This window comes from Chiloscyllium punctatum, chromosome 35 (genome assembly GCF_047496795.1).
Source record: "Chiloscyllium punctatum isolate Juve2018m chromosome 35, sChiPun1.3, whole genome shotgun sequence".
Taxonomy (NCBI): Eukaryota; Metazoa; Chordata; class Chondrichthyes; order Orectolobiformes; family Hemiscylliidae; genus Chiloscyllium; species Chiloscyllium punctatum.
The window spans coordinates 12,446,531-12,458,957 of NC_092773.1; the positions used below are offsets into that span (position 1 = coordinate 12,446,531).

The 12,427-nt window shown below is 46.5% G+C and overlaps 1 protein-coding gene across 1 annotated transcript in view; it reads right to left on the bottom strand.

The window, feature by feature from the left end:
- The window catches only part of LOC140459650 (cytoplasmic polyadenylation element-binding protein 2-like), a 52,566-nt gene extending 41,873 nt beyond the window's left edge, over positions 1–10,693 (bottom strand). The window contains exon 1 of the mRNA XM_072553982.1: positions 9,929–10,693. Within this exon, the coding sequence (XP_072410083.1) occupies positions 9,929–10,666 (738 nt within the window). The 5' untranslated portion in view covers positions 10,667–10,693. The remainder of the gene's footprint in view (positions 1–9,928) is intronic.
- Positions 10,694–12,427: the final 1,734 nt, after the last annotated feature.

Consider the following 12,427-nt stretch of genomic DNA (forward strand, 5'->3'; position numbering starts at 1 on the left):
ATCCTATTCCGGCGTCATGACCAAAGTCGGAGAGGATATATACAAGGGTGCCTTGCTAATGGTAATTGTACCAGTGAAATTTAAATGGTGAAAGCTATTGTCAGTTAAGACTCATGTATCCTCTTGAATAAAGTGCAGCACTCTGTCGATCTGTATAGGTTCATGATGCCATATTTGTGCATGGGGCATTGTGAGGGCTTGTGGTTGCACAAGACCCAGCTTTGTTCTGCGGACAACAGAATTTAAAGTGAAATTTGTCTTAGTGTTGAAAATACCCTTGAACTGCTAGTTCTGCAAATCTGAGTGTTGGTTCGAATTCTGTTTGAATTAACAGCGACACAAAGTGGAACCCTGTTGCCAATGTCTTCATTTGGGGGTGATTCAGTAAATTTGGTTAGGTGGATTTCCAATGCAGGGATTGCAACAATTGGCGATAAAATGCTCGTGAATCATGCAGATTTATCTATTCTAACACGGGAACTCGATTGTCTGTTTAGCCGTCTCTGGCATGCTTTTCATTCCAAATTCTGAGAAAATATTCTGACTTGATTTTTTTTTCAACCAACGCATCAATTGTCTGCACTTCTCAATAAGGAGCTGGATTGGCATCTATCTGATTGTTATACTAATAATCCTCTCAGCATTACAAGACAACTGGTCTGCTTTGGCCCTGCATCCCCCTGATTAAATAGCCTGAATTCAAGAATAGTACTGTATGGATATGTACACCCAGCCATTCCAGCACAATTTTTTGGCAAATACTGTAGTGCAGAACTGGATATGCTTTCTTTTAGATTAGATATAAAACCATCTGGACTCTCAGGTGGACCTATATATAAAAAACAAGATGTCATGGAACTGTTACAAAGACAAGGGCGATACATGAAGGCTGTATATCCTTCATGTAGTCACCAAAGTCAGAAGTCACACAACATCAGGTGATAATCCAATAGCTTTAGCTGAAATCACAATGATGTGTTGGGACTATGAGCTGGTATCATGTGAATTTGACTTTGTTCACCCCGGTCCAACACCATGCCTCCACATCAGCCAGTGACCAATGCCTGTCCCTCAATCATCACCACTAAAACACAGATTATTTGGCCATTTCCACGTTTTCTTTGTGTGAGCTTGCTGTGTGTGAACAGTGAGTGTACACTTCAAAAAGCACTTGATTGGATGTAAAGCACTCTGGAAAGCACAAAGTTGTCAAAGACACCATGCGAATGCAGGCTCTTCCTTACTTTAAACCATTCCGAGCAATACCTGTTTGCTCCAACTTAGTTTCCTGTCTGCCAGCCAACTTTCTTTCCATGCTGTTGCATTTGCCCTCCCGCCGTCTGCCCAAGTTTCTCCAACTGGACTCCTGTGGGACGTGTGATCAAACACCTTCTGCAAGTTAACATGGCACGGTTTATTACATTCCCCCCCCTCCCGCCCAACTTCATCAACCCAACCAGGCAAATCTCCCAACAGACAATGAAAACACTCTCAAACACAACTTGCCTTCAACTGATTAACTCTTCCATTCTAAATAAACAGCAATTCCCTTTTAAATCTCATGTGGCTGCCACATTTGCTATTTTAAAAAAAAGCTTTTGGCTCCAATCAACGTCTCGAGCGGGCTGCTGACAAGTGAAAATATCAAACCAAGAATTTATCCAGTGTTGGCAGCTCTGTATAATGCAGACATTTTCAACAGTTCTAGCACAGGAAGCTCTAAGTTTTATTACAAACACAACCAAATATTCATTTGAAGGCCTAGATTTAGGCTGCATGACCTTGGCTGTGATGTCAAACACTGATTAATTCACTTGCAAGCATTTCCAATTGCTTCATGTGAGATAACTATGTTATCTGCATCTGAGGAGAGACAATTTAGTCTGCAGTCCATTCTCGGATTTAGGAAGTGAGAAACCCTAGGTACAGTGTCCCAGACTCAGTCTTGGGAATGATTTCTGAATGATCATGTGTTGCCACATCAGTGGGTAACTGCTCTGAGTGATATTGAACTTCAGCAGAAAGAGAGAAGATATGACAATTTCGATTTATCTCGCACATGGAATTTAAACAACCCATGACAGTTCACAGAGAGGTGTGTAGTGAAACAAAAATTAACACCAAGCCACATGAGATCCTTTGACAAACGACCAAATGTTTGACTGTCTAAGGAGCACGTTTTAAACAGTATTTTCATGACTCGAGATGGGGGGGGGGGAGAAGAAGAAGGGGGAGGGAGAGCAGTGAAAAAATAAAAGAGGAGATGGGGGGGGGAGAAAAGAGGAGATGGGGTGGAAGAGGAGGGGAGGGAAGAGGAGGAGATGCTTGGGAGTAGGGCCAGAAGTGATTTGGGGGAGTTCACCAGAGCTTTGGGGTCAAAAAAGTGGATGAAAGCAGAGATACAAACCATGGGTCAGATCAATTAGCTGATCCACAAGGTCAAGAGATGGTAGACTGCTCATTTCTTTAAGCATTATAAAAGGTGAACAAGGTCACAGAAATAGGCAGGATAGAAGCCACAGAGGGATTTAAACATATGGATAAGAACTAATTGGCAAGACATAGGACAAGAGGAATTGGAAGCAAATGGTGGTAGCAAACATATCTAAGATCTGCACAACAGCCCAATGCAGCAAAGTGACGCTTAAGTTGGACGATAATCATCAGCAACTGGCTATTCATCCAGCAGATGCATCACAGCCAAGCCCAAAGCAGCCCTCAACAGTGCTTCTGAAATCAGAAACAGAGCTGACCTACTCGCTGGCCCAGGGATCCAACATAGTGCATTCTGAACCACCCATTCAGAGTTACTTGGCTGTCACAAGCAATATAACATGTGAGCTTTATGGGCCACATGATTCACTGCAGAAAAACAGTCCTTTCCTCACCTTCAGACACACATCAATGAGCACCTGTGTTTCCCAACTCCCTGGATGCTGGTACATGAGCTATAGAAAATTTTCTCTGACCTTCAGATTTCTGGCGAGATACTGCATCCAATAAATATGCAATCCTCATGTTAATTTTTTCTGAAAGAAAATGTTCCTGCTTCCGTGCGGTTGTCCTTAACACCTTAATCACCAAGTTCATTGGAAAGGCAGGTTTACAGGCAAACTTCCAAGTTCCTCCTGCACCTCTCTGCACTTATTCCCACAAATGTCTGAGGCTGTAGTTGCTTTTAGATTTCTTTTTTGCAGCCCACGAGTGCCATTATGCACAACAGAATGACCGTACCACACGAAAATCACTGTGACAATTTTTGATTTAAAAAGCTAGTAACCATCACTATGCATGTAGCTAATGGAATATTTACAAGCAATGCTGAAAAGTGTGTTGCTGGAAAAGCGCAGCAAGTCAGCCAGCATCCAAGCAGCAGGAGAATCGACATTTCGGGCATAAGTCCTTCTTCAGGAATGAGTAAGGTGTGCCAAGCAGGCTAAGATAAAAGGTAGGGAGGAGGGACTTGGGGAGGGGCATTGGGAATGCGATAGGTGGAAGGAGGTTAAGGTGAGGGTGATAGGCCAGAGAGGGGGTGGGGGCGGGGGCGGAGAGGTCGGGAAGAAAATTGCAGGTCAAGAAGGCGGTGCTGAGTCCCAGGGTTGGGACTGAGATAAGGTGGGGGGAGGGGAAATGAGGAAGCTGGAGAAATCTGCATTCATCCCTTATGGTTGGAGGGTTCATAGACAGAAGATGAGGTGCTCTTCCTCCAGGCGTCATGTTACCATGGCCTGGCGATGAAGGAGGCCAAGGACCACCATCACAACCTCCACTCCCAGCACCTTCCCCTGTAACCGCAAGAAATGTAAAACTTGCACCCACACGTCCCCCCTCACTTCCCTCCAAGGCCCCAAGGGATCCTTCCATATCTGTTACAAGTTCACCTGCACCTCCACACACATCATTTACTGCATCTGCTGCACCCGACGTGGCCTCCTCTACATTGGGGAGACAGGCCGCCTACTTGCGTAACGTTTCAGAGAACACCTCTGGGACACCCGCACCAACAAACCCAACCGCCCCGTGGCTGAACACTTTAATTCCCCCTCCCACTCCGCCAAGGACATGCAGGCCCTTGGCCTCCTCCGTCGCCAGACCATGGCAACACAACACCTGGACGAAGAGCGCCTGATCTTCCGCCTAGGAACCCTCCAACCACAAAGAATGAATGCAGATTTTTCCAGATTCCTCATTTCCCCTCCCCCACCTTATCTCAGTCCCAACCCTCGGACTCAGCACCGCCTTCTTGACCTGCAATCTTCTTCCCGACCTCTCCGCCCCCACCCCCACTCCGGCCTATCACCCTCACCTTAACCTCCTTCCACCTATCGCATTCCCAACGCCCCTCCCCCAAGTCCCTCCTCCCTACCTTTTATCTTAGCCTGCTTGGCACACCCTCCTCATTCCTGAAGAAGGGCTTATGCCCAAAACGTCGATTCTCCTGCTCCTTGGATGCTGCCTGACCTACTGCGCTTTTCCAGCAACACATTTTTCAGCTCTGATCTCCAGCATCTGCAGTCCTCACTTTCTCCTATTTACAAGCAATGCAAGCCATCAAAATTGAGGTGGCGGGGGGGGGAATAGGGAGAGCAAAAAGGGATTGAATCAACATGGAGTTGGATGGGGAAATAAAGCACAGTCCCCCTATAGTGTTCACCGCGCTCCAAAGGCATCAAGAGCATAGATGGACACGGTGTGCAATGAACATAACTGCGGAATGGGGGGGGGGCGGCAGTACTTTATTCATGTAACCTGCCATTTGTTACAGACTGCCCAAATGCTATCAGTATGTTCAGAAATCATTATTTCTCCTCACCCTGCCACAATGCAACAAGCGTCTCAGGTGCTGTCTTTCTGGTCAGATAATATCCGAGGCGCCAGTCTGTCCTCTCAAGTGAACACCAAAAAAAAACCTGCGTCCTGTTCCTCAAGTCCTGGCCAATATTTATCTCTCAACTCACATTCTCAAAACAGACTACCGAGTCACGGTTATAGTCCTGTTCATGGAAACTTGCTGAGAACACATCGCTTCACACAAGATGGCCTCAAAACCAAGATATTCAATTGACTGTAAGGCAGTACTGGACACTCAAAGGTCAGGGGAAAAATAATGCAATTAAAATGCAGCCTTTTTTTTCCAAAGGACCAGATTCAAACAAGGTCCCTCCACCCCTGATTATCAGTAATGCCACTCCAAGTGCAGAGTCACCAGAAACCCAGAGTTAGCAACCCACACGTCACACAAGATAATGTGTAATGAAAAAAAATATACAATGACTTCAAAGAGCAACAACATCTTGTATTTATGTACTTCATTTATAACAGTAAAATATCTCTGGATGCTTCAAAGGAGCAGAATCTGATAGTGGCACACTTCAGGAGATATATGAGGACAGCTGACCGAAAGCATGGCCAACTTTGTAAATGTTAAGCAAGTCTTAAAGAAGGAGAGACAAAGGGAGGATAAAGGAATGAGAGAGGGAATTCTAAAGCTGAAGGCATCGCCACAGAGAATCACTGACGTAAACTCACTGTCACTCTGTTCCAAGACACATGAAAAAAATCTGCCTTCAAACTGTGGGAGTTGTTTCATCAAACGCATTGTACAGAGCAGTAGGTCATAGGTTCAGTCTTGCCTCCTCCTACGAAGGATTAGTGGTCACTGAAGTTCAGTTGACAAACAATCTCAGTGTCCACGTACTGGAAGCAAGTGGCAGAGTGGGGAATGATAAGACTCCCATTCGAAATTCTTAACCAGTGATCTCCACCATGCCAAGAATTGGGTTCAGTGCCTCGAACCAACGCTCAGCAAATTTGCCTTCTAGCATGAAGCGAGGGATCTTTGGTCAATGCACTGGATATTTAGCTGTCTGCCTCTGTATATCACACTAAGATAGGAGGAAAAGATAACAAAGGCTGCAAGTCAAATTAGGAGCACTGGCAGGTACGAGTCACACACCTCCTGCCCCATTATGAAGCACATTGCCAAAAAGTCACTGTTTTATTTCCAGCAGATGCTGGAAATCTGAAATAAAAATAAACATTGGAGATACCCAACAGGTCAGGCAGCATCTGTGCAGAGATGAAAAAAGGCATTCCTATCTCAAGACTCAAATACAAACTGAAAATGACGCTGCCCGCTAAATCCACAAGTTACAATTGAAGCTGTCCTTTTCAAAAGACTTGCAAGGAATTTCAAATCAAGTGCAAAGAGCAGTTTTATCATTGTAGGAACTTAGGCTTTTCTCAGCGACCGAACTTAAATTTGGAAATGTTGAGTGCTAGCCATTATTCTCCTTTCTGCCTTATTTTCCCTGTTAATGAAAGGGTTCTATCTTGGTGGGGTACAATCCCTTTTGTTAATTATCAATCACCACATCCTCAATTTCATCACATCATCAATGGCATTCGAACTGAAAAAGGACCACACCTCCACTGTTTCTGTAAATGAACTGCAGTTGTGCCAGTTCTTTTGCTAATTCAGGCTACTCTTCCACAAGTTGAGCGTGACCTACAATCGAGAAACTGTGTCACCCTCAATTGGTTTCCCGCCATCTCAATTTGACAGATTGATATCTCACTGCAGTTTAATGTCACGGCTTCAGGCCTTCAAAACACCAGATAAATCAATGCCCTGGATTCAGAAATGTGCCAAATGAAATCCTGCAACCCTCTCCTGCAGACAGGAAAATGCAAAAGATGCAAATCTGAAAGAAACCCAAGATACAAGTCAAGCCGTCCATGCCTTGCAGAACAAAAATGGTACAGGTATGTGTTTTGGAAAGAAATTGGGCTAAATCTGAAGGATAAACATAGCTACCCTCTGCTACTGACTATTGTAAACACCTAGTCAATTGTGTTGATTGATGTGGCCTTGGGTTTTATTTTTGGAAACCATAAAAGCAACAATCTGCATTCGTATAGAAGATATAGAATGTCGGGAAATAGATGGTGCCATCTTGAAAGTTTGCCATATTATAGAGGAGGAAGTGTTGAATGTCTTGAAATGCATAAAAATAGAAAAATCCCCAGGACCTGATCAGGTGTACCCTCGAACTCTGTGGAAAGCTAGGGAAATCATTGCTGGGACCCCGCTGAGATATTTGTATCATCAATAGTCACAGGTGAGGCGCCAGAAGACTGGAGACTGGCGAACATGGTGCCACTATTTAAGAAAGATGGTACGGACAAGCCAGAGAATTGTGGTTAGGTAAGCCTGACATCGGTGGTGGGCACGTTGTTGGAGGCAATCCTGAGGGACAGGATGTATTTGGAAAGATGAGGACTGATGAGGGATAGTCAACATGGTTGTATGTGTGGGAAATGATGTCTCACAAATTTGATTTTTTTTTAAGAAGTAACAAAGAGGATTGATGAGGGCAGAGCAGTCGACATGATCTGTATGGACTTCAGTGAGGCATTTGACAAGGTTCCCCATGGGAGTCTGGTTAGCAAGGTTAGATCTCATGGAGAACTAGCCACTTGGATACAGAACTGGCTCAAAAGGTAACCGACAGAGGGTGATGGTGGGGGGTTGTTTTTCAGACTGGAGGCCTGTGACCAGTGGAGTGCCACAAGGATCGGTGCTGAGTCCACTACTTTTTGTCATTTATGTAAATGATTTGAATGTGAGCATTAGAGGTACAGTTAGTAAATTTGCAGATGACACCAAATTGGAGGTATAGTGGACAGGGAAGGAGGTTACCTCAGATTACAATAGGATCTTGATCAGATGGGCCAATGGGCTGAGTGGCGGCAGATGGAGTTTAATTTAGATCAATGCAAGGTGATGCATTTTGGGAAAGCAAATCTTAGCAGGACCTATACACTTAGTGGTCAGGTCCTAGGAAGTGTTGCTGAACAAAGAGACCTTGGAGTGCAGGTTCATAGCTCCTTGAAAATAGAGTCACAGATAGATAGGATAGTGAAGGATGTTGTGAAACTTGAAAGGGTTCAGAAAAGATTATAAGATGTTGCCAGGGTTGGACGATTTGAGCTATAGGGAGAGGCTGAACAGGCTGGGGCTGTTTTCCCTGGAGCATTGGAGCCTGAGGGGTGACCTTATGGAGGTTTATAAAATCATGAGGGGCCTGGATAGGGTAAACAGACAAAGTGTTTTCCCTGGGGTCGGGTAGCCCAGAACTGGAGATCAGAGGTTTAGGGTGAGAGGGGAACGATATAAAAGATACCAAAGGGGCAACTTTTTCATGCAAAGAATGGTATGTGTAGGAATGAGCTGCCAGAGGAAGTGGTGGAGGCGAGTACAATTGCAACATTTAAAAGGCATCTGGATGGGTATGTGAATAGGAAGGGTTTGGAGGGATATAATTAGATAAGATTCCCTACAATGTGGAAACAGGCGCTTCGGCCCAACAAGTCCACACTGACCTTCCACCCAGACCCATTCCCCTACATTTACCCCTGACAAATGCACCTAACACAATGGGCAATTTAGCATGGCCAAGTCAACTACCTTGCACATCTTTGGGGACTGTGGGAGGAAACCGGAGCACCTGGAAGAAACCCACACAGGGAGAATGTGCAAACTCCACACAGACAGTTATCTGAGGCGGGAACTGAATCTGGGTTCCTGGCGCTGTGAGGCAACAGTGCTAACCACTGAGCCACCATGCTAGCAGGTGGGAGTAGATTGGGTTGGCATATCTGGTCGGCATGGACAAGTTGGATCGAAGGGTCCATTTCCGTGCTGTACACCTATGTGGCAGCTTTCAAATAGGAAAACATTCCCAACTGTCTTTGCTGGAACCCTACATTATAGAATTGTGAGGGCAGAGTCAGAATTGGAGATATGGGACTAAAAGTCAGGTCAACGAGGTGGATTTTAAGCAATGTCGTGAAGGTGAAGAAAGAGAGACAAAGAGAGAGCAGATAAGAGAGGTATTTCCAGAGATGAAGGCCTTGGATGATGGAAACACGCCACTAATGAAAATCAGGGATGCCCGAGAACCCAGAATTGGATGGGTGGAGGATATTATGGAAGGTGGTGGAACAATAGCATATTAAACTCAGGAGAAGCAATAGAACAAAATACGTGTGTGGATAACTGAAGGAAGATTGGTTGAGTGTTTACTGCAGTCCATGCGACAGTCACATTGTTGCCTTTTCATGATGAACATGGAACTCATGTGACCCCTGCTCATATTTTCTGTTCCCCAGCTATGCTGCAAACGAGAGATCAAGTTGAAACCCCACATCTGCGCATCCCACACCAAGCACTGCATTAACTCACTCATTTACTCCAGGTGACTGGAGATGATCATTTCTCATGAGGCCTTAAATAAAGATGTGCAGACCTTGGAGAGAATTTTTTTTTTCTTTATTCATTCACTGAGTGAGGGTGCCACTGGCTAAGCAGTGTTTATTGTCCATCCCTAATTGCCAAAAAGGCTGTGGGTCTCGAGTCACCTGTTGGTCAGGCCTGTCGGTGAGGATGGCAGTTTCCTTCCCCAAAAAAAAACACTAGTAAACCAGATGGGCTTTTCCGAAAATCGACAATGGACTCTGGTCATCATGAGACTCTTAAATCCAGATTACTTTCTTCAAATTCAGAATCCACCCTCTGCTGTGGTGGGAATTAAAACCGGGGCTCCCCAAACATGATCTGGCTCTGTGGATTAACAGTCCACTCATACCACTGAGCCATCACCTCCCCAAATCAATCATAGCTCACTGGACTATTGCTAGGATGATGCTTTGTCCTCCCAAAGAAGCTAAGCAAAACTAGCCCGACATTCCATAGGGTTACGGATGTGAACACGAAATTATCTCAGTCATCCAAATGAGACAGGTGGAGGAACAGGTTCAAAGGGCCATATGACCCCCTGTTGCCCCTCATTCTTGTTATGTTCAAAACAAGTCACAGGTACTTGCACCATACTGTTAAATTTACAAACTATAAAACGTGGCTTACCTGATGGTGAGGCAGCCAGTTGCTGTTGCCATCTGTCCTCAACGGGTTCTCTTCCATCCACGGTTTCGAAGCGAATGCCGGACGGCCCCTGTTCAGTTTTGGAGGCACCATCATGTGACTGGAATAGGACCTCTTGGAGGAGCAGGAAGGAATGGAGTTTGAGATGCCCATTACTCCGGCTGACCTTCTCAGTCCCCTCCCGCAGTTATTGCTGACACTGCCCCAGCCGCCACTCCCTCCTCCGGTCTGCTGTTGGTGGCTGCCCCAGTTCAGAGCCCTGAAGGTCTGCTGCTGCTGCTGCTGTTGCTGCAGGCTGTAGCTGTTCCTTTGGGAGGCGGAAGAGGTTGTGTTGGTGCCTTGGTGAGGGTGGTGTCCTAGAGGCGATCTCCTGTGCTGCTGCGCCAGCCCCATCTGCTGCACCGAGGGGAAAGTCCCTCCAAAGAGGGGCCCCAGGTGCACCATCTTGGGTAGCAACATGGCAGTTGGCAGGACTCCTTGCTGGAGAAGGCTTTCCTCACTGGCCTGGCTCGTGGACCATCCCAGAGCGTTGAACGTCGAAGTGCTGCCTCCTTGCTCTTGCAGAACCAAGCTGGCCGGGGCAGGCGGGCAGTCGAGCTGGGAGGAGGAGGAGGAGGTGGACCCATCGCCGCTGTTGACCTCAGGACTTTTCAAGGACTCCAGGTTTTGCTCCAGATAGGGGCAGCAAACTGGTTGCCTTTTAGTGTCATTCTGGAGCATGTCTGGATTGGCAAAAGGAAGGGTGGGGGTGGGGGTGGGAGGAAGGGGGGGGGGGGGGGGGGAGGTTTTTTTTTGCCTTTCTCTCAACCCCCCCCTCTCTGTGTCTCTCTTGCTTCAGGAGGGGGTGCAGAGGAAATAACAGTTGGCAGAAAGTCAGTGCAGTTCGTGGCGTGGGACGTCGATCTCAGCTTTGCCCTGCCCAGCGCAGCGATGTTGTAACAGCTGAGTCGCCCCAGTCTCCCAACTAGAAAATGCACAGCAAAGAAGGAAGGGGGTGGAAAAGGGATGATAGATAGATAGATAAATAGATAAATAAATAAATAAATCGAACGCGTCCGTACCAGCCAATGCAACGAAAACGAAAGCACAGACACACCGCCACAGAAAGGCGATCACCACCAGTTTTGTTTTTGTGTGTGTTACGTGTATGCTTTTTTTTCTCTCTCCCCCCCCTCCTTCCCACTGTCTCCTCCTCAGTTCCTCATCGATCGCGTCAAAATGGAATAAGCAAGATCACAAGATGATGTTTAATGACCTGCTCATCGCCTCTTTACTCCGGAACTGAAGCTCTGACACTCCGAAGCATTCTGGTTGCTCTGGATTTTTTTCTGTCTCTCTCTCTCTCTCTCTCTGTGTGTCTGTGTGTGTGTTTTTTTTTCCAGTCCTGCACCTGACCTGCGCAGGGCAATTTTGGCCCCAGTTTCCACTTTGCGGCAATAAGAGACACCCAATTCCGTCTTGTTTCTGACCCCACCTCCGAGCCCAGCCTTTTTCCCACCCCTTTATAATTTCATTGCAATTTCTCCTTCACCCCCCTCCCTTTCCTTTCCTTTCCTTTCCTAAATGCTTTCCCGATTAGTGCTTTGAACCGAATGTTTTAAGAAGCATAAATGGGTCGAGGGCGGATTATTTTTATTTTTATTTTTTGGGGGTGGGGGGTGGGATGGTTTTGTTCCCCTGTCCAAATCCCACGGTCTCTCACGGGCTGGCAGCTGTCATTATTGCGAGTCGGGGGGGGGGAGGTCTCTTATTGCAAGGACGCGTGGAATCTGAAGCATCTTGTCTCCCGAGCGTGTGCAGCGCAGGCCATTCGGCCCACCACGTCGATGCTGCCGCGTCTGCTTGACGCCGCCTTCCTCCACTCGCTGGCGTTGCTCCCGTTTGCTCAGCACAAGTGCAACTTTTTTTGGCCGGTGTTGCGAACACCAAGTGTAAGCAGAGGGTGCTGGAAATACTCAGCACCCTCCCCCCACCCCACTGCGGTGCAACCTGACCGGCTGAGCATTCCAAGTGTTTTCTGGCTTATTCCCTTTCAACGTGACCTTCAGCCGATGTGTTGTTTTTGTCCACCCCCACCCCCATCCCCATCCCCATTCCTTGCCTCGCCTCTTTGCAAAACTTTCTCCCTCAAATGCGTCATCCATTCACCTTAACCACTCCCTGTTCCGCATTCTCAGAGCAGTTTGTCTTTTTGCAAACAAAAAAACGAACAATTTGTGTTTATTTTTTGTTTCCCCCGACCCACTGTGTGACACAAAGCTACGTTCTATCACTTGTTGCAGTCATGCATTCGCCTCTGGAAGATGCACAAAGTTGCAGTTCTGTTTTTGACACAAATAGTAACGTAAGGTGCTGGTGAAACGGACCCCCCACCGCACACACCCATGCAAATTCTCAAGCAGAGTACAATGCAGGGATTGGAGGAAAATGTGCGGAATCGTGCTGTCGTGGCCTTCGTTATTTCCTTCAGATGGATGAATT